Source organism: Pipistrellus kuhlii, unplaced genomic scaffold (genome assembly GCF_014108245.1).
Source record: "Pipistrellus kuhlii isolate mPipKuh1 unplaced genomic scaffold, mPipKuh1.p scaffold_m20_p_2, whole genome shotgun sequence".
NCBI classification, from domain to species: domain Eukaryota; kingdom Metazoa; phylum Chordata; class Mammalia; order Chiroptera; family Vespertilionidae; genus Pipistrellus; species Pipistrellus kuhlii.
This window is the reverse complement of record NW_023425515.1, coordinates 66,450,275-66,471,920: the sequence shown is the minus strand read 5'-3', so window position 1 is coordinate 66,471,920 and position 21,646 is coordinate 66,450,275. Positions and strand designations below refer to the sequence as shown.

At 36.6% G+C, this 21,646-nt stretch overlaps 1 protein-coding gene across 7 annotated transcripts in view; it reads right to left on the bottom strand.

The window, feature by feature from the left end:
• CBLB (Cbl proto-oncogene B) overlaps positions 1 to 21,646 on the bottom strand; it is a 212,556-nt gene that overhangs the window by 61,730 nt on the left and 129,180 nt on the right. For all 7 annotated transcript variants that reach the window (XM_036448716.2, XM_036448718.2, XM_045584017.1 and 4 more), the window contains one exon: positions 9,358 to 9,561. In XM_036448716.2, the coding sequence (XP_036304609.1) occupies positions 9,358 to 9,561 (204 nt within the window). The remainder of the gene's footprint in view (positions 1 to 9,357; positions 9,562 to 21,646) is intronic.

Sequence of the window (21,646 nt, the reverse complement as noted above, 5' to 3'; positions counted from 1 at the left end):
AAAAACAGGACAAGAGGAAACCTCTCCAATTACTAAGATGGGATTTTTGACAATCTAGGAGATAATCAAAGTCAATTTTATAATATTTTTAACAAGATTTTTATTTAATGAATTTTCATATCTGAACAAGATAGATACACATATCATACAAATGATGAGGAGGGCTCTTAGAGGCTCAACATTTCCGTCTAAATGAATGAAAACTGATGAAGGGGACTTATATAAAAATTTTATCACAAAAATATAATGTTCTAAGTGTATTCTTTCTATTAACTATTGTCTTCCTTCTTTATATTAATTTGTGAACAGAACACAGTCTAAAGTCTTTAAAAATCATCTATACAGAATGTTATTCAGAAGATATCCATTAGAAAAACATTTACACACACAGTTATTTGTAGGATAATTATAAATGATTTATGTTCATCCATTTTGTAGTATCTGTACCACTATTCCTTTAAAATAATAAACAAAAGCTTATATAAGTAATGTAGTACATTAGCAATAGAATCCTTTCCTGCTTGCTTAGTCATATTTTCAGAAGCCTCAATTTATAGGAATTCAAGGAGAAACTCAAAGTGAAAAAGAAAAGTTCTATCAACTTGATATATAGATTCAGTGGATCCCCAATCAAAATCCCAGCAAATTATTTTGTGTTATCATAAAGCTGATTCTAAAGTTCCAATATTGAAGGAGAAGAACAAAACTATAGTAATGACACTACCTGACATTAAGACTTACTATAACTACAGTAACCAAGCATGTGTGCTATTGGCAAAGAATTGCCAACTTCATCAATGCAATATAACATAGTGCCTAGAAACAGACACATAAATAGTCAACTGATATTTAATAAAGGAGCAAGTATAATACAATGGAGTGGAAATAGTCTTTTCAACAAATAGTGCTGAAAACAACTGGACATCCCATGCAAAACAAGCAAGCAAACAAACAAAAACAAACAAACCAAAAAAAAAAAATTAGATACAGACCATACGCTCTGACAAAAATTAATTCAACATGGATTACAAACCTGAATGCAAAATTAGCAAAATCCTAGAAGAAACCAAGAAAAATATAGATGGCCCTGAGTTTGGTTGGATCACTTTTTTAATAGATCAAAGGTATGATCCATGAGAGTAATAGTTGAAAATGTGGACATCATTAACATAAAAAATACCTGGTCTTGAAAGACACAATCAAGAAAATAAAAGGACAAGCCAGAGATTAGAAGAAAATACACGTATAAGACAAATCTGATAAAAGGACTTTTATTCAAAATATACAAAGAACTCTTATAACTCAACAATTAAGAAAACTAACAAGTGTACTAAAAAGAGGGCCCACAGCCTTAAAAGAAACCTCACAAAGATATAGAGATGGCAAATAAATATATGAAAATATGCTGCACAGCATATGTCATGAGGGAAATATAAATTAAAATGAGATAACACTGTACACCTTTTTGAATGGCCAAAACCCCAACCACTGACAACGCCAAATACTGATGAGGATGTCGAGCAACAAGAACACTTATTCACTGATAGTGGAAATGCAAAACAGTACAAACACTTTAGTTTGATGGTTTCTTACAAATTAAACATACTCTTACTGTATAATACAGTAATCATACTCTTTGGTGTTTACCCAAAAGAGTTGAATACTTTTGTCCACACAAAAATCTGAACACAGATATTCATCGTAATTATTCTTAATTGCCAAAACTTGGCAGCATCCAAGATAACCTTGAGTAGATAAATGAATAAATAAAATGTGCTACATCGAAACAATGAAAACTTACCTAGTACTAAAATGTCAAGCCATTAAGAGACATGGAAGAATCTTCCTGCATATTACATCATGAAAGAAACCAATCTGAGAAGGCTATGTACATACAATTCAAACTACATGACGTTCTGGAAAAGACAAAACTAGGGAGACAGTAAAAAGAGTAATGATTTAAAAAAATAAGACTAATGGTTGCTGGGGAGTAGGGTGGAGGAGATGAACAGGCAGAACATTAAAGATTTTTAGGGAAGGGAAAATTCTCTGCATGATACTAACAGTAGATATGTATCCCTATACATTTGTCAAAATCATAGAATGAACAACTCCCAAAATAAACCCTAATGTAAACTATGGACTTTGGATGGTAATGAGATGCCAACAGAGGTTTGTCAATTATAACAAATGTACCACTTTGGTGGGGGATGTTAATAATGGGGCAGGTTATGCATGTGTGGGGGCAGGGGGTGTATGAGAAATCTCTGTAGGGCTCCCTCAATTTTACTGATCCAAAAGCTCTAAAACAGCTCTAAAAGTCTTTTCTTTTTAGTTCAATCTTATTTTTTCTTCTTAATTTTTAAATTTACTGGGGTGACATTGGTCAACATGAACAAACAGGTTTCAGGTGTGGGTTTCTATGTTACAAGATATGTCTATTGCACTGTGTGCCCACCACCCAAATCCAAGTCTCCCGTCACTATACATTAGGACTCCCTTCTCCCTGCACCCTTTCTGCTGGAACCACCACACTACTTTTTGTGAAAGTCTTAAAATAAAAACAACACAAAGCAAAACCACCACCACCAACAACAAAGTCCTCTAACAAGGGGGAGGGGAGAATTGTGCTGCTTTTCTTCCTGTTGGAAGGAAATGTAGGCAGGCACCTTCCTACTTTTACCAAGAACATGGATGTGTGCTTGTATAAAGTGATGTTCACTATTTTAAGTTATTATTCATGTTCCACTAATAACTTCTGGAAATGTTTACACAATCAGAAGCAATGAAGAACAGGAAAACTGAAGCACACTTGGAGAAATAGTGACTGGATTAAAGAGCTGACTTCTCTTTGAGGTTTGACAGGGAGGCAGTCAATAAAACTGCCAACAGAGTACTTTAAAGTACTGCAAACAGCATCACAAGTAGAATAACCCCAAGGGCACAGTTTCATTAAAATGTGAAACATGCCAAAGCTGGTTTGGCTCAGTGGTAGAGCGTCGGTCTGCGGACTGAAAGGTCCCAGGTTCGATTCCGGCCAAGGGCATGTACATTGGTTGCAGGCACATCCCCAGTAGGGGGTGTGCAAGAGGCAGCTGGTCGATGTTTCGCTCTCATTGACGTTTCTAGCTCTCTATCTCTCTCCCTTCCTCTCTGTAAAAAAATCAATGAAATATATTTTTTTAAAAAGTGAAACATTGTTAACTACCCAGAGTTATACTGCTTCTCCTCGAAGCACCTTTTATGAGAAGGATGTAATCTCCAGGTTCCATAACCCTGAACATTCTTTAAAGTTTCACATTTTATTTTAAACATTTCTATAAATTTTGAATCCTGATACAAATATATGTGATTTTAATTTAAATATATGGTTTCCCTCTTTTCTTGCAACCTCCCCTTAAGTCTTGTAGCAAAATGTAAGCTAAGAAGTATGCCATGTTCATTGTATTGGCTTCTTATGCCCTTTGGTTCACTCAGCTGCATAACCTATTTTGAGCAGTCAGGGAAAGGTGACATGTAATTCAGAAATATTTCCATAAAAATAGCTGAAAAACAAGAACATCCTGAGAATTAAAGGAATAAACTTCAGTCACTGAAAAATGCTCTTATGCAAAACACCTATTGCTCCAAAATACCAGACACAGCTGGTTTTATTAAGCAGTTACTATTGAGTTACTACTTTAGAGAATACTTAATCATTTTAATTTATGTATGTAGAAAATAAAATTCGGAAGTTCATGCAAATTATTCAGTCCTTAAAATGTAGTCTTAGCTGACATGTCAGCAACTTTGCATTTTCTCTGAGTTTTGAAAATAAAAGACTGTTTCTGAATACATTACTTTAATGTGACCATGTAATGAAATCATAACTATGTATAGATATCGAACATTAAAAAATTACAACCAAATGCTTGTCAAGCTAATACAGTTTTAGTGTCTAATAACAGTATCTAAAATTAAAAAAATAAAACTTCCATAAATGTCTTAAAAATAATGTTATTTAATTCTTAGAAGAACAACAATATTTCAGGAGTCTTAAGTAACATTATATAAGAAATTAATGTTAATAACAACTGATATTAAATGTATACTATGTGCCAGGACTGTTCCAATGGCTTTACATATATTAATTCATTTAATCACAATCCTCAGAGGTAGGGTTTCACAGACAAGATCACTGAGTGATGAAGCACAGGATTAAATAAGCAACTTTGCCCTCCAGGAGCTCAAGATCCACTTGGAGTGGCCAAGTCAAGTACAAGAGTTCAAGTGCTTGCTTCTCCCAAATGACTACCGGTACATATTCAAACTGTTTTTGTGGAATATATAACAACTAGAGGCCCAGTTCACAAATGCATGCACCAGTGGGGCCCTTGGCCTGGCCTGCAGGATCAGGCTGAAACTGGCTCTATTGACATCCCCTGAGGGGTCCTGGATTGCAAGAGGGCGCAGGTCAGGCCAAGGGACCCCACCAGCACATGATTGGGGCCAGGGAGGCACACAGGAGGTTGGTCAGCTGGGGAGGGTCATGGGAGGGTGTGTCTGGCCCCTCTGGCTCAGTCCCAATCAGCCAGACCCTAGCAGCAAGCTAACCTACTAAGTGTCTGCCTCCTGGTGATTAGTGCATGTCATAGCGACTGGTTGACCAATCGACTGTCTGTCTCCTGGTGGTCAGTGCACATCATAGTGAGTGGTTGAACAGCCTTAGCATATCATTAGCATATTACACTTTGATTGGTTGAATGGACAACCAGACAACCAGGCACTTAGCATATTAGGCTTTTATTATATAGTAGGATATCGTCAAGGTCTTCTATAACATCGCGTAGCACTTGGAAAGCAGTGTTTGCTTTGTTAATCACATACTAATGAAGAAAATGCTACGAATTTGCAGGAAGATCTTTAAGAAAATCAGTAAACTTAATGCAATTAAATGGCAAACATGAACCTGTGGCTCTGGATTGCTTAAAATCACCCCTGACTGTACCAGTGGGCATAGTGGGAGAAGTAAGGATGACTGGTCAGCATGATTCTTCTTGGGTGGTATTGCTGTTTCACATATCTGGCCCCACCCACTAAATGACAGTGGTTTTCCTTGCCCATCAATCATGGTGAAAACCAAAAATGTCCCACATATTTCTGAACACCCTTGGGAGGCAGAACTAGCCTTGTGGAGAATCTTGTTCTACACTGCAGATGTTTATTTTGAGTTCTGTATTTCACTGGGACTGTAATCTCTGTCATTATGCCTCCAGCAAAGGCTCAAGCCCTGCAATCGGAATCTAAGTCACATTAAAAAGGCAATTACTCTTCTAAAAACACTTCAATGGTACTGATCTGTACACACAAACTCTTTCCTCAAGATTAGCAATACTATGATTCCTTCCTTTACCCTTATTAGAAAAAGCAAGAATTGGGTGATATGTTAAGATTTTAATTAGTAATATGTGTTTTATTTGATGATTGCAACATTAGGAGAATGTATATAAAAATAGAAGACAAATAATTCTCTTGACCTACGGTCCCAACCATTTTTATTCTTTTATGGCAAATCGTTTATATTTTGAATACTGTTTTTTAAAAATATAATGTTTAAAACCAAATGAATTAGTAACCTAGGTTCATATACTAGTTCAGTCTGTGAATATTTTTTATTTTGTATTCAAATCCTTATTTTTCTTGTAATTTTATGTATTTGGTGAATAATAATACATTATATCAACATAATTACTAAGGAAATATTAAGACTGTCCTTCACATCTTTGGCAAAATGAAACAAAATTCTGACGAGCAACAAATACCTTTTCTAGCTTTGTTCTCCCTGAAGTCAGAGAGAAGGATGTGATCTTACCAATCATGCCCTGGAATTCCTTTGAGGGCTCACAGCAGATCCAATTATCCTAGAAATTCTGACAGATCAAGGACACAGGCAATGGTACAACTTGAAGCAAACTGTTCCAGTTAAAATCCTAAAACAGCCTATACCAAGGAAGGCGACTAATACTCTGTATTATAGATCTGTAAGTTCTACTTGTGTCTGTAAAATTAGCATTATGAAATGTATTTAACTTATAATAATACAGTCTATATGTTTAGCATGCTACTATTTATAAACTCCAGCTGTTGGATGGGATCTCACCAAGATAACAGGAATATACAAGCAGCTTAGTTCGCTATGATATGATGAAAACATTATTTTTTTTTTATGTGTTGATTGATTTTAGAGAGAATGAGAGACAGAGAGAGACAGAGAGACAGAGACTGGTTCTACTTATGCATTCATTGGTTGCTTCTTGTATGTGGCGGCCTGACAGGATAGAAGCCACAACCTTGCCATATTAGGATGATGCTCTAGCCAATTGAGCAACCCAGCCAGAGGAAATAATTTATAATTTAAAGATTGCAGTATGCTTAAGATAGGCAGAAAGGTTCCACAATATAGTCATCTACCTATTCATAACAGAAGAGAAAGACGAGATTAGAATTTGAAAAAGCAGATTAAAAAAATCAATCGTTTTGCTGGACAATGACTCTTGGAGTTGAGAAAATGAAATAGTTTTAAAATGAATGAGTAAGTGAATGAGGCAACAGAAAGATTAAATAAACATAGAAGAGGAAAATTCATCAGAAGAGTTATGATGTCAAAATGGCCATGTTATATTTGTTTATAATCTTAGCTATATGACAGAACTGGATAAAACTTACAATTTGATGGATAGTACATATATATCATCTTCAGATTGGAACAAAGGCAAAAAGATGTATAGGATCAGGTCACTTGCCTCAAAGAACATTTAGTAAATACCCGCTGAGTGTGTTTAGGTGCCAGGGAACTCAAAGGTAATAAGACATTGGCCCTAGCCTTAAGAATTAACAGTCTCATAGAGAAGACAGTCTTCTAAATAAAACACTAACAATTCAGTACTTCTACTGAAATAGAAGTACATATAACATGTTATGGGAACACAGGGTCAGCAATCTTTTTGCCAGTTATTCAGAAATAACTGATGCTTCTGTTTACATTAATATTTAGGTTCTACTAAATGGCAGCGATTTATGAAAGATTATAAAATTCAGTAAGTTTAATTGACTAGAAGATCAGTGCACATAAAGGCATTACACTGAAATATGATTCCTCAACTTAAAAAAAAAAACAATTACAAGTTTCTTTAAATTTCTCTAATATCTAACTGCTATAAAATGTATAGAAATAATTGATTGTAATAAAAGTTTTATTAAATGACACTATTGACTGTCAAATACTAGTAAGCCACTGAAGTGGTACTTTTGGGACAATAATGTCTGAAAGTACCATTCTTTCTTTCACATAAACTACAGAGGAGATTAATGTAAAAATTCACTCAGCTCCCTTGCCAGAGTACTCCCAGGTACATAGAGAGAACTAAACATGCATGACCAAGACAGTGGTAAAGAGATCAGGAAAAACCACTCAGTCCACCTTCAGCATTCTGCTCATTTCATGTCACCAGTGAATCCTTTCACTAGCCAGTGCACCTCCTAAAACAGAGTTCAAGCTTCACCTTGTTCAATGGGAAATGGACCCAGAATGCAACTTTCCCCAAAATCCTACGTGGCAAATACCACTTTCCCCCAAGCAGTAAAGGGTACAAAATTCTTAAAAGAATTGCTCGTAAAGCCTCCCCTGACATGAATCACCTAAAGAAGAAAAATCTATTTAATAAAGAAGATTGAAATGCCCTTTTTCTAGCTAAAAAACATTACCATCTAAGTCACCTGGACTACCTGAGCTGTTGTTGTATGCTTCTAAAACACTTTTATATCATTCCCTATTATCTGTGCATTCAATAAATATTCTTTAAATGCCTACAGGGCCCTAGGCCTGGTGATTACAATCTTCATAAGAGCCAAATAGTGAATATTTTAGGCTTTGCAAGTCAAGGAAATTATGTAGGTACTTATAAAATAATTTAAATATATAACCATTTAAAATGTAAAATCATTCTTAGCTCACAGAAAACCAAACAAAAACAGGCCATAATCTGATCATTTGAGTGCTAAATCACAGTCATATATCCAAACAAAACTAAGACAATTATGTTATTAAATTTAAATGAAAGATCTTTTGCACCAAGACTAATTTCTTCCAGTAAAACCTGTAAGAATGATCTAATGAAACTGTCCAATATCCACTGAAAACTTCTATTATTATTTACCTTCATTAGATATTTCAATAGCAATAGGAAATGCTCTGTACCTGTCAAGTTTAATTCAGTAGCCACAATGCAAGTGTCCACTAAGCATTTAAAATATGTCAAATGTGTCTGAAGAATGAAATTTTAAAATTTTATTAAATGCTAAATATTTTAAATTTGCATTTGAATAGCCATTTATGATCTCTTCATCAAGTGATTTCCTACCAGAAAGATGGGTGCATATGGCAAATACAACCTGATGCCATTTCACGTTATCAGCACTCCACCCTGGCAAATAGGTTTCTGGTTATCTGCCAAATCCTAATGAATTGCAGTAGAGGTCTCACAGGCTGTGTAGGCCAAGTCTGAATACAATGGGGAAGGGAGCCATGATTGATTAGCCATGCCTGCCATAAGATGGAGTTGGCATGCACCTTCACAAGGTATTTTAAGGCTCTTTAATACCACAGATTGCCATTTCACTTACATTTAGAGCACAAAAGTTCTGAATAAATGTGAAATTCTTGTATCTTACTGTACAGAGACTAACCTGATATCTAGAGTCCAGCTTTCTTGATCATTCTATTTCTCGTTTGTAAATTACTTAATTGGCATTCTGGTTCATTGACTAGTCTCTGGTGAGCTAGGTTACATAAATACCAACTGGGCAGTTGCATTCATTCTCGGTGCACTCACAAAGTCAATTTTGTTAGCAATACTGAACCACAGATTATGGTAAATGCACAAAGGTAAATCTTATGTGACCTCTTAGTAGCCAAACAGAAGGCTAGACTTTTCTGGGAAGAAAAGAACTTTATTGGACACTTCTTTTACACTTCAACAAAGACTAATTTTAATCCGTTTCATCATTTCCAATTTTAATAATTTTATTTCTTAATGTTTATTCACATTCTGCTGTTACCAGTCTTAATGTATAGTTATATATGAAAACTCGCACCATCTTTCACTTTGAAATTATAACCAATGAGAATATAGTTTGAGTCCACAGTTCTTTCATATCCTATGAATTCATCATCCTGTCAGCATAGCTTCTATCTTCACCTTCCTTTTGATGCCTGAATTTTTCTTTCCAAAACATACTCAGTCACACTGCATTTGTAACAGCATTTTTTTTTCTTTGCCCACACACCAGCCTAATTAAACCTATGTTTTCCAGTTTTACCTTTCGAACATTTGCCAACCGATTCATCATCAAGGACTCCTCTCGGTCATCGTCATCATCCAAGTCCAGCATCGGCATTCCAAAGGGGTCCATAATGCCACAGCACCTGGAGCCTTCATCTCTTGGATCAAAGGGGTCCACAATTATGGGCTCCGTTCCTTTTATTTCACAGCGACAGAAGGGGCAGCCCTGGCCATCAGACTCCTGAACAAACACATAAAATGTGCTGATTGGTCTTTGTTTAAATAAAACGGTACTTGGAGAAACCAAAGTTTTATAAGTATAAAACAAAGTTGCAAAAGAGTTTTTGGCAAGTCAGTGGGGGTAGGGGAAGCAGTAGTGAAATAGAACAGAAGGCCAAAATATATGATAAATGTACAGTATTTCTAATATCAAACTTTTACAGAAAAAAATTATTTTTTAAAAAAAGTTTGCTTTGCCAAAGAAAAGGAACCTAACCTAATTTTACTGAATCTTCACTGATAATTTTAATGTATCAAAACTTTAGTCCTGTAGAAATGAGAAGTTGAATCATGTCCCTTTTTAACAAAAGGCACCAATGCTAAACATTTTATAAAAAGTATTTTTTAACAAAAGTTCATTATAAATAAAATAATAGAAACAATCGGAATAATTCATTTTAAAATACATTCTGGAAAAATTCCTGTGCATTAAAAAAACTATGGCTAAACAGTGCCATTTTAATTGCCTGTTTTTTTCACCATTGATGTTTCTCTCTCTCCCTCTCCCTTCCTCTCTGAAATCAATAAAAATATATATAAAAAGGAAGATAGACGGTATACTATATTCACCACTGTATTTTTGTTTCTGCATTTTACCCTGAATTTAGTAGTGTTTCATTTAAGAAAAAGTAAAAATCATAAAATCATTTAAAGGCAGAAATGACATAAATTTGAACCATATTAGAGACAAGACATGCAAAGGAAGCTGACATCTTTAAAGAAACCATTTAGTACTTAATTCAAGACTGCCCCTTCCCCTGGTATGTGATAGATCCTCCCTTCCCCTAACTGATGGACAGAGAATAACATAGCCTGCACCTGCAGTCAGGACATTCCTGAACACCTAACCAGGCACCTTATATGGACTGTACATATTGAACCACCAATCAGCACCTGCCAAATACCCTAAGCCCCATCCCTTCCCTTTCCTCTCCTCAAAAGGCACCTTCACCCCTGCACATGTGCTCTTTCTCCCTCTGGAAGGTAGCCCAGCAGGGGTCTTCTCTTCTAACAAAGCCAGTGTCCTGGTACTCCGGCCCCTCTGTCTCATTTTTCAGTCTGATGGGAAACTGGTGATCTACCTGCCCTGCAGTGACACACTGACTAGCAGTGAAATAACTCTCATTCTCTCCTGGGACAATGACTGAACGACTCCTCTGTGGCAGATCCTGTGGTTGGTAGTTAGTTCTTTCCAAATTGTCACTCAGATAAGCGAACTGAAATCCACATTGCCACAGAAATGATCCAAGGAACACACACCGACAAAGACTCTTTGGGTTGGTGAATGAGAAGAACTTGCAACATTCCCTTATTTATCTAGGATTACGTAATTTTGGAAAGGAACCTAGAATGGTAAAAATAGTTGAAACAAAGTGGTAGGAAAAAAAATAGACATGCTAATACTTATTTCAGTTGTCTCAAAGCCCAGTGGACCTGAGTGAGCACATATAATGTTTATTTCCACACATGCTCAGGTGGGCTTCGAGGGAACTTAAATATTATTTGCTCCACATTTTATGAATGACAAAATTGAAAATATCTTACCCTGATATTTTCTAGCACAGGAATAAATATTTAAGAAAAACTAAACCTTTCAATAACAAGAACATTAAATTTAAGTACACATTCAATATATGTTGTCATCTTCATAAAATTCCCTTATTATAAAAGTGTGCTACTACTGGAATTTTTTCTTACAGATCTGCATAAAATAATTTCAAAAGGGTTGTTCTAATATATAAGAGCAAGATGTGAAAGAGCTGATGTTCCCATGTATTTGCTGTATGCAGCATGGAAAACAGTACTGGGACACTTTATTCATTTGTACATTGAAAAAAAACAACACTAGAGAAAGATTTAAACATATACAAAAGCAGAAAGTATAATGAATCCATATATGCCTATCACACAACTTCAACCATTACCAATTTCCCAATCCTCATTCACCTGCCCTTTTGTTTGCTCTTGGAACACTTTGAAGCATATTCATAAATGCATCTGTAAATGTTTTAGTCTGTATATATACAAATAGAAAATACTTTAAGGTCTAACTAGAATATAATTATTACTAAAAATTAGTCCACTCAATCTAAAAAAGTCATACTATCTTTAGTGCATTCCCAAGAATGTGTGAGCCACTATACTCAGCTCCAAAGGCTTCTTTTAGAACCCTCAAGGTCAATTTGCATGTTGTTTTGGTTAAACATGATTTACAGTTTTACATCTATTTCCAAACACAGGGTAACTACAAAGATTAAGTTTGGAAAGGGAAGGGCTAAAAGGCAGTAACAACTTGATGATAAAAGAAAAAGCCTGGGACCAGTTCATCTAAATCCCAATTTAGGTTTTACTTCATCTCTCCAACCTAAAATGCTACACAAGTCACTGACTTGTGTTAGAGAAGCTGTTTTATGTATATATCACAAAAGTTATCTTCTGTTCAGCTATATCTTTGTTGAGAGTTAATATTACTCACTAGATCAAAACAACAGCTGCAATGTACATCCTTTTAAATTTGCAAACAGATCACACTAAATGTGTCTCCCTAGTGGTATTTACTGTAATAGGACTTCACTCACCCTCTTTCTCTGTAAACTGACTACTGTCGTATGCAAATTAAGTTTCACCATAAATTCTCAAATGCCACTGTGGTGCTCTGCCCTGGTTTCTGTTAGATGGTTGACTGAATACCCATGATGGATGTCTTCCACAGGCATATAGTAACTCCTCAGCTTGGGCATCAATATTAAAATAATGTTTCTGTCAACATATACTTAGTGCAAGATCAAGGGGGATACATTAAAGAAAAAGAAAGACCAATAAATAACTCCTTTTCTACCTCCAACATATTAACGTTCTGAGAATGTTAAGAGGAAGTACTTGGGACTCCACCATTCTAATTGACTCAGTAGATTTCACTTCCTCAAATAAGAAATACCACCAAAACAAAAGATACAGAAGTTAGCGGAAGTACTAAGCTCATCTGAAATTTAACTATGTAATATGCTCACAATAAAGTAATTCAGATATATGCTAACCATTAATACTATAAATTAGGGATTTCCAACAGGGGTGCCACAAAAAATTTTAAAACATGCAATACCTAACTATTTATTATAGTCAGGGGCACTGACCTCTTTTCCCTTAGGCTGTCAAATAAAAAAAATGACAACAGCCAACACAAAAAGAGCCATCTGGTGTGAATGAATAAAAATTATACATGTTTTTTTGTTTGTTTGTTTGTTTGTTTTTGTCAGATCAGCAATATATATATATATATATATATATATATATATATATATATATGATGTGCTACAGAATTTTAGTAAATTAGTTTATGTATATCATGAGATGAAAAAGGTTGAAAATCACTGCTATAATTATATTAGGGGCCCAGTGCACGAAATTCGTGCACTGAGAGGGGGTTCCTCAGCCCAGCCTGACCACTCTCACATACTGGGAGCCCTCAGGATATGTCCTACTATTCCCCATTGGGAGCGGACCTAAGCCACAGTCTGGCCTCCCTTTGCAGATTGCGATCGGGCTGATCGGGGGAAGGCACTGCTGCCACCACTGCCATCACCCTGCTGCTGCAGCCACTACCAGTCACCATAGCTACTAAGGTATTTTCATCAACACGGACTCCAGTCCCTTCACTATGAAAAAATGACAACTTTCTTTAAGCATTTTCAAGATGTGTCTTTCATAGGATATGACATTTCTTTATTTGTTTTTCTTTTTATCCTCACCTGAGGATATGATTCCATTAAATTTTTTTCCCTTCCGTCTGATCCCAAGCTCAGCCCCTTCCCAAGCCTAAAGCCCAGGCTTTAGGCTTGGGAAGGGGTCCCCACCCTCCCTCGTACCTCCAAAGGCAATCTCAATCCCTTCCCAAGCATAAAGCCTCTGCCCGATGGTTGGCTGAGAGTGACCTGGGTGCCAAGGAGGTTCCCTGGACTCATGTATGTATGCAAATTAACTTCCATCTTTGTTGGGTTAATTTGCATACTCACTCTGATTGGCTGTGGGAGTAGTGGAGGTATGGTCAATTTAGATGTTTCTCTAATATTAGGTGAGATTAAATATAAATATAACTTTAGGTAACCTGAGAACAAGTCAACATTGACAAAAAATAGGAAAAAAATTTCCCTCCCAAATGTACCATCCAATTTAATAAAGAGGGAATATACTAATTGACCTTCATGCCGTTGAAAAGATGGTGATACCCACAGCCAATGAGGGAATATGCTAATTGAATGCCACATCCTCAAATATGGTGGTGCCCACAGCCAATAAGGAGGGAACATGCTAATTGACTGTCACACCCTTAGAGATGGTGGCACCCATAGCCACAAAACAAGATGGTGATGCCCAGTCCTCTCAGCCCCGCCAGGGCGGCAGGTGCACAGCCTGCCTCCAGAGTCCCCCAGTCTCCTCAGCTCCCCAACCCCTAGGGCCTGCCCCAGGCACAGGCAAGCCTCATATGGCAACTGCCCAGGCACTCAGGGCTGGCCTAAAGCTCAGGTAACCAGGGCTGGCCAACGCTTGCACTGCGAGCAGTGGCAGCAGCAGAGATGTGATGGGGGCATCGCCTAGCCCTGGTTACCGGGTCACCTCCCTCTCCTGAGGGCTTCCGGACTGTGAGAGTAGGCAGGATGGGCTGAGGGACCCCCCCCACTCCAGTGTATGAACTTTAATGCACTGGGCCTCTAGTTACTTAATAACATCTTAAATAAAAATCTTATTAAATGCCACCAAAATCATCTCATTATCGTCATATTAATTACCTTCCTTATCCTTTCTATTTTAAATATTGTTCACATGGATTTTATCTCTTCAATAATAACCTTTCATTTTTTTATAATAAATATTATAAGTAGTGCAATTTATTTTCTCTCAGGATAATCAGTTGAGGACAGATTTTAAGATCAAGCACTTCATATGGAGGATCTGAGAGGATACATAGCACTTTATGAGTCTCGTGTTCGAGTGTGTTTTATGTTTTTGCTGTGTGTGTGTACTTTCTGTATAGTCTAATTTACATCACCTTGTTATACTTCAGGTAGATTTAGAGTTCCCATAAATCTTTTTTCCTCAACATGGAAGAATTAGAAATAGATAACTATTTACATAGATACATACATACATTGAGAGTAAATTGGTTCCATACTAAGCATTTTCAGAACATGATATTTCCCACAGAAACTCAATAACTTATTGTTAAAAGAATAAATAAAAGAATGAAGATTGTTAATAGTAATCTTCGACTAAACCACCCAGGGTTGGAGAGATCTTTAGTTTAGTGCTCTTTCACGATGGGCAAGGGAGAAGACATTGGTGAATCTAGACTTAGAACTTTTAGTTTTAACTTGGGAGGCTCATAAAAACAGTGAATCAGAAAAGAAATACAGGAAGTCCTGAGGTTATGTTGGACTCAATGTATGTCATTTTGTGATTATGTCACCGTTTCCCATTTATTTATTAAAAAAACAAAGTTCTGTCATTCCAATCTATATACATATGTGCTTTGTTTATTATTTAATTTACTACAAGTAAAGGTCAGGAATTGCTATCTTTCTTTTACTTATTTATTTTTTTTACTGTTTCACTTCATTACTGCTGTATATGTGCTCCATATGAGTGACGTAGGTGTTTATGTAAGTGGGTTCCAACTTATGGCGAAAATCGTGTCACCTTGCGCTGGAGGAATGGATCTCTGATGTAACCCAAGGACCTACTATACATACTTTCTGAATCAAAACTATTGGATTGGAATACTACACCCACCAATTGCAGCTATGTGACACTAGATAAGCCATTTCATCTTATTTGTGCAGTGTAAGAGAATGTATGTTTTAAGGAATATCTTAAAGATAAATTAATTCAAAGCTTTCCAAAAAGCATATGTGAATTCCAGTTGGTATCTATCTATCTATCTATCTATCTATCTATCTATCTATCTATCTATCAGAGCCTAAAGTGACCAGAACACTGGAATGAAGGCAAGGATTGGAATGAGGGGTTGCTATGAGGCATACTTCGACAGCCATCTGGCTGGATCTGGGCCCCTATGGGCCCCCTCCAACCGTCCTCAGCCCCTCGCTCCAGCTTGCTGGGCCCTGGATTGGCCTCCCCACCCAGATCAGGGGTGGGGCCAACCAGCCAATCGCCCATGGTCCCTCCCCCAACCAGCCCCAATCAGAGTGGGCTGGACCCAAACTGTGCACAAATTGGTGCACAGGGCCTCCTGTGATTATTATAAAAATAGTCTCAATAACAAAGAAATAGAGTAAGATAACTGTGGAAACATCTTAGTATCTGAAAAAAGTTCATAAGAATTCTATCTTGAAATGAAATGAATGTAAAAACTGCAGGTCTTTTTTACTTTGATGTAGTCCCATTTGTTTATTTTCTATATGGCTTCCATTGCCCTAGGGGCAGTATCAGTGAAGAAGTTCTTTTGGCATATGTCTGAGATTTTGCTGCCTGTGGATGCCTCTAGTATTTTTATGGTTTCCCATCTTATGTTTAAGTCCTGTATCCATTCTGAGTTTATTTTTGTGTATGGTGTAAGTTGGTGATCTAGTTTCATTCTTTTGCTTGTATCTGATCAATTTTCCCAAAAGTTTTTTTTACAGCAAAAGAAACCATCAACAAAGCAACAAGAAAGCCCACTGTATGGGAGAACATATTTGCAAATGTTACCACTGATAAAGGTTTAATCTCCAACATCTACAGACAGCTTGTGCAACTAAATAAAAGGAAGATGAATGATCCAATTAAAAATGGGCAATTGACCTAAATAGAATATTTTCAAAAGAAGACAAAAGGAAGGCCAAGAGGCACATGAAAACATGCTCAAAGCCACTAATTATCTGAGAGATGCAAATCAAAACAACAATGCAGTACCATCTCACACCTGTCTGAATGGCCATCATCAACAAATCAACAAACGACAAGTGTTGGTGAGGTTGCGGAGAAAAAGGAACCCTCGCACACTGCTGGTGGGAATGCAGACTGGTACAATCACGTGGAGAACAGTATGGAGTTTCCTCAAAAAACTGAAAATGGAACTCCCATTTGACGCAGTAATCCCACTCCTAGGATTATATCCCAAGAAACTACAAACACCAATCAGAAAGGATATATGCACCCCTATGTTCATAGTAGCATAATCTACCATAGCTAGGATTTAGAAACAGCCTAGGTGCCCATCAGCAGAAGATTGGATCAAAAAACTATGGTACAGCCGAAACCGGTTTGGCTCAGTGGATAGAGCATCGGTCTGTGGACTGAAGGGTCTCAGGTTCAATTCCGGTCAAGGGCATGTACATTGGTTGTGGGCACATCCCAGGAAGGGGGTGTGCAGGAGGCAGCTGGTTGATGTTTCTCTCTCATCAACATTTCTAGCTCTCTATCCCTCTTCCTTCCTCTCTGTGGAAAATCAATAAAATATATTAAAACACACAGACACACACACACACACACACACAAAAACCCAAAAAAAAAAAAACCAAAAAAACTATGTTACATCTACACTAGGGGTGTCGAACTCAATCAGAGAAGGGGCCAAAATCTAAAATCCAGCCTAAATCGCTGGCCGAATGGTTTACTGAACAGTAATAAACTGTCATTGTGATGGAAACGCAGCGGAGTGCAGTGATGGCAGCGTGGTGCGGGCCACATTGCAAGGCCTGGCGGGACGGATTTGGCCCGCGGGCCTTGTGTTTGACACATATGATCTACACAATGGAATACTATGCTGCCATAAAAAGGAAGGAATTCTCATCATTTGCAGCAACCTGGATGGAATTGAAGAACATCATGCTGAGTGAAATAAGCCAGTCAATAAAAGAGAAATACCACATGACCTCACTCATTTATGGATAATAAAGAACATTATAAACTGATGAACCAAAAGATAGATATAGAGACAGAAAAGCAACAAGCAGACTGTCAAATTACAGTGGGGAGGGTAGGGAGACCTGGGGGAGATAAGAAATCAACCGAAGGACTTGTATACATGCATATAAGTACAACCAATGGATACAAAACTCTGGGGAGGGATGTATAGGGGGGGGGGTCAATGATAAAATATGTACACAGATAAAAATTTAACAAAACAAAACAAAAAACACAAACAAACAAACAAAAACTGCAGGTCCTGGCTCAGCTAGTTATAGAATTGTCCTGACAGCCAAGGTTGCAGGTTCAATCCATCCTGGTCAGAGCAAATGAATGCATAAGTAAGTGAAACAACAAATTGATGTCTGTCTGTCTCTCTCTCTCTCTCTCTCTCTCTCTCTCTCTCTCTCTCTCTCCTCCAACCTACTTCTCTCTAAAATCAATCAATAAAATTTGCAGAATTATCAGTGTATATAAAGTATTAATCAGATATATGAAATCCTATAAAATAAACAAGTAATATGTAAATTAGCTGCCATATCCTCACAAAGATGGCTGCCTATGACCAGGCTGGCAGGAGAGTTAGTAAGGGACAAACGACTAAGTAGGCTGCTTGGGGCGACCAGGGCCAATCCCCAGGATTGGACCTAAACTGGCAGTTGGACATCCTCCAAGGTATCCCAGATTAGAGAGGATGCAGGCTGGGCTGAGGGGAGGCTAGCCCTAGCCCCTGTGCACTAATTCCATGTATCAGGCTGCTAGTATCTTCATTAAGTGATACCATCAGTTACTATATCAGAAAATAATAACTAAAATTGCAGGCACTGTTCTAAGCACTATCCACATATTAACTCATAAAATCCTGAGATAGGTAAAATTATTATTCACATTTTACCAGTAAAGAAAATGGAGAGTTTACATAATTTGAGGGAGGTCTCATAGCTCAGCAGTACTGAATAAGAAGTGATATCTATCCCAGAATTCTGTTTTAAGATCCTAATCTTTTATCACTACACTATCACTGTATGATATTATACTATCAGAATATTACCTGAGGTTCATTGCCTATGTTAAAATAAAGTTTAAGAATAGCTGCCTACTACTGATAATAAATGAAAAAATAAATATTTTATTCAAGTTGCAGTTTTCAAATTAAAGAAGCTACTATAATCGATAAATATTCTGTTTGCTCTAACTGAAAAGTTTCAACTTTTAATATGAAGATGCAGCAAACCTTGTTGTAGTAAGTATAATATTCCTTCAGATATATATTTTTTCATAGTAATAGCTTTTTTTGAAATACTTGTTGCTAGAATCCAATTTAAAACTTCAATGCATGAAGCTTATGAGAGTTGGCATTCTTAAGACATTTTATTTAATGGAGCTAACTTTTAAAACACCAATCAGAAGCCCTAGTTAGAGGTAACTGAAAATGTTGCCAAAGTGCCAATATCTGCTACTGAACAGCGAGGCACAGCACAATACAGCAAGTGTCTATTTATTGTAGTCACTACATTCAGAGACAAGCATCTGTCTATCAGAATGTATTTATATTGGTCTCATGCCTTTCATTCCTGTCATGTATAGAATTATGGTCTGTAGTTCATGACATCAATATAATATTTTTGGACAACTCAAGAAGCCCCTACATGAATCCTAAAATGAAAGAAGAGATCCAACATTTTATCAAATACAAAAAGACACAACATATAATCAAGGACATAAATACTTATTTATAACATTCTTAAAGTCAAATATTATTTGTAGTTCCATGGTTACAAAATTTCACTGATGCTGGAAATTGGTTGCTTTTGAAGGAAGACACAATAAAAGATTATCTCTTACTAAAGGCCTGGTGCACGAATTTGTGCACCATAAGTCCCCTTGGCCTGGCCTGCAGGATTAGGCCAAAACTGGTTCTCCGACATCCCCTGAGGGATTCCTGATTAAGAGAGGGTGCAGAACAGGCTGAAGAACCCCACCAGTACACAATCAAAGCAGGAGAGAAACCACAAGAGTGCTCCAGGGTACATCTAGCCCATCTCACTCAGACCTGATCAGCTGGACCCAAGCAGCAAACTTACCTACCAATTGGAGCATCTTCTCTCTGGTAGTCAGTGCATGCCATAGCAAGCAGTTGAACAATCTTAGCAAATCAGATTACACTTTGATTGGTTGAATGGCCAACAGGATGACTGGACATTTAGCATATTAGGCTTTTATTATATAGGACTGCCTTAAATGAGGTGGTACTGGCTACCCATTTCTCTCAGAGAACTAAACATTTATTTTTCCTCAGATAACTTACAAATGTCTAAATACAGAACATCGAAAATTTTTTAAATTAGTCATATTAAAATTAGAACTTACTGATTTTCATCTATTGACTTTTTTGTGAATTATTATTTTTCAGGCTCCTATATCTTTATTTTAAATTATTTTGCAAAAGTATGCAAAAGAAATAATCACAGGAAAAAACTAATCTTCCTTTTAATTGAATTAAAATCCTTAGCAACTATGGTTGCATATCTAATTGATACATATGTATCCATTTTTATTTTGAAAGTAATATTTGAGGAATATGGTGTAGAGTTTGTACCATTCATTAGCCAAGAAGCCCTTATCTAGATCCCAGGAAAAAACATAGAAGGAAAACTGTTTCTTTACTTAACACTTTATGTGGTAACCCTGCAATATCACTGATGCATAATATGCTACTACAAAAAGAAAAATGTAGAGGAATTCAGGGTGAAGAAGAAAACTGTTTTGATAATATCTGAGGAAAAGTGTGGACCTGAAATAAAACCATCCCAGTTTTACCATGTAGAATAAACAGAAATGCCACACCCAGCAAGATACTGTTTCAAAGAATGCCTCTAGAGAGGCAATTATTCAACTTGTTTAGTATTCTGTGCAAACACTGGCTTGCTTATTCAATTAATTAAATAACACAGATGTTTTTTTTGGGAAAAGGTATCTGACACCTCTTCTCTTCTGAGGCATGACTAATGGGCCATTATGACAGCAATTACAGAGAAACCGCTTGTAGCCTGTAACAACTGACACCACTACTGTGCATTTCTTAGGGTTTCTGTTAATTACATAATATTTAAGTCTCCAATGAATTTTAATTAAACGAAAGTAAGGCATCAAATAGAAGGTAAAGTTGGTGAAGGATGATTTGCTAAAAGTTCACACAGGCACAATGTTTTATGGTCAGGGTTTAATCTTTCCTATTGGACTTGGACAGATTTATCAGAGCTTCTTGGCAGATATGCAGTCTTTAAAATCTTTTCCATATCAGCACAGTCAACCAAGGTAATAGAAAGTGACAAGAAATATCTCAGATCCATAATTAAATTTGAAGGATAACAAGATGTTCATTTCAAGTAATTATTAATAGCATTTAATTATCTTTATAAAACATATAGATTTCATTTTAACTTCTTGAGGGTAGGGGCTGTTTCTTAGTGTTTTGCTTTCTTAGTTTAGAGATTAGCCTAGAACATGAGAAACAGAAGCTGCTTAAGGGATGTTTCCTAAATAAATGAGTGAATGAATGAATGGATTTGGGATCTTGCAGAATAATGGATGAAACAATCCACTGCTGCTTCTACCAGTCCAGTTAAGAGAAAAAAAATACAAATTATTCCTGTGCTTAATTAAGTATAAAAACTTAACTCTTTTTCACAGAAAAAATGAATAAAAATATAAAACAAAACACTGGTTTTCAAGTCAGAAAATATGGATTCTAGCCTGCACCATCTCAAATAAGCAGAAAGTTGCAAAAGAGTCATATTATTTTAACTATATGCACTCATATCCAGAAATTTAATATTTTCAATTATACCTATAAGTTTAGATACAATTTTTAAAATATATTTTATTGATTTTTTTTACAGAGAGGAGGGGAGAGGGATAGAGAGTTAAAAACATCAATGACAGAGAAACATAGATGAGAGAGAAACATCTATCAGCTGCCTCCTGCACACTCCCTACTGGGGATATGCCCACAACCTTGGCCAGAATCGAACCTGAGACCCTTCAGTCGGCAGGCCAGTGCTCTATCCACTGAGCCAAACCAGTTAGGGCTAGATACAATTTTTGACAATATATTGTAAAACTATGGAAATGTTCAATCA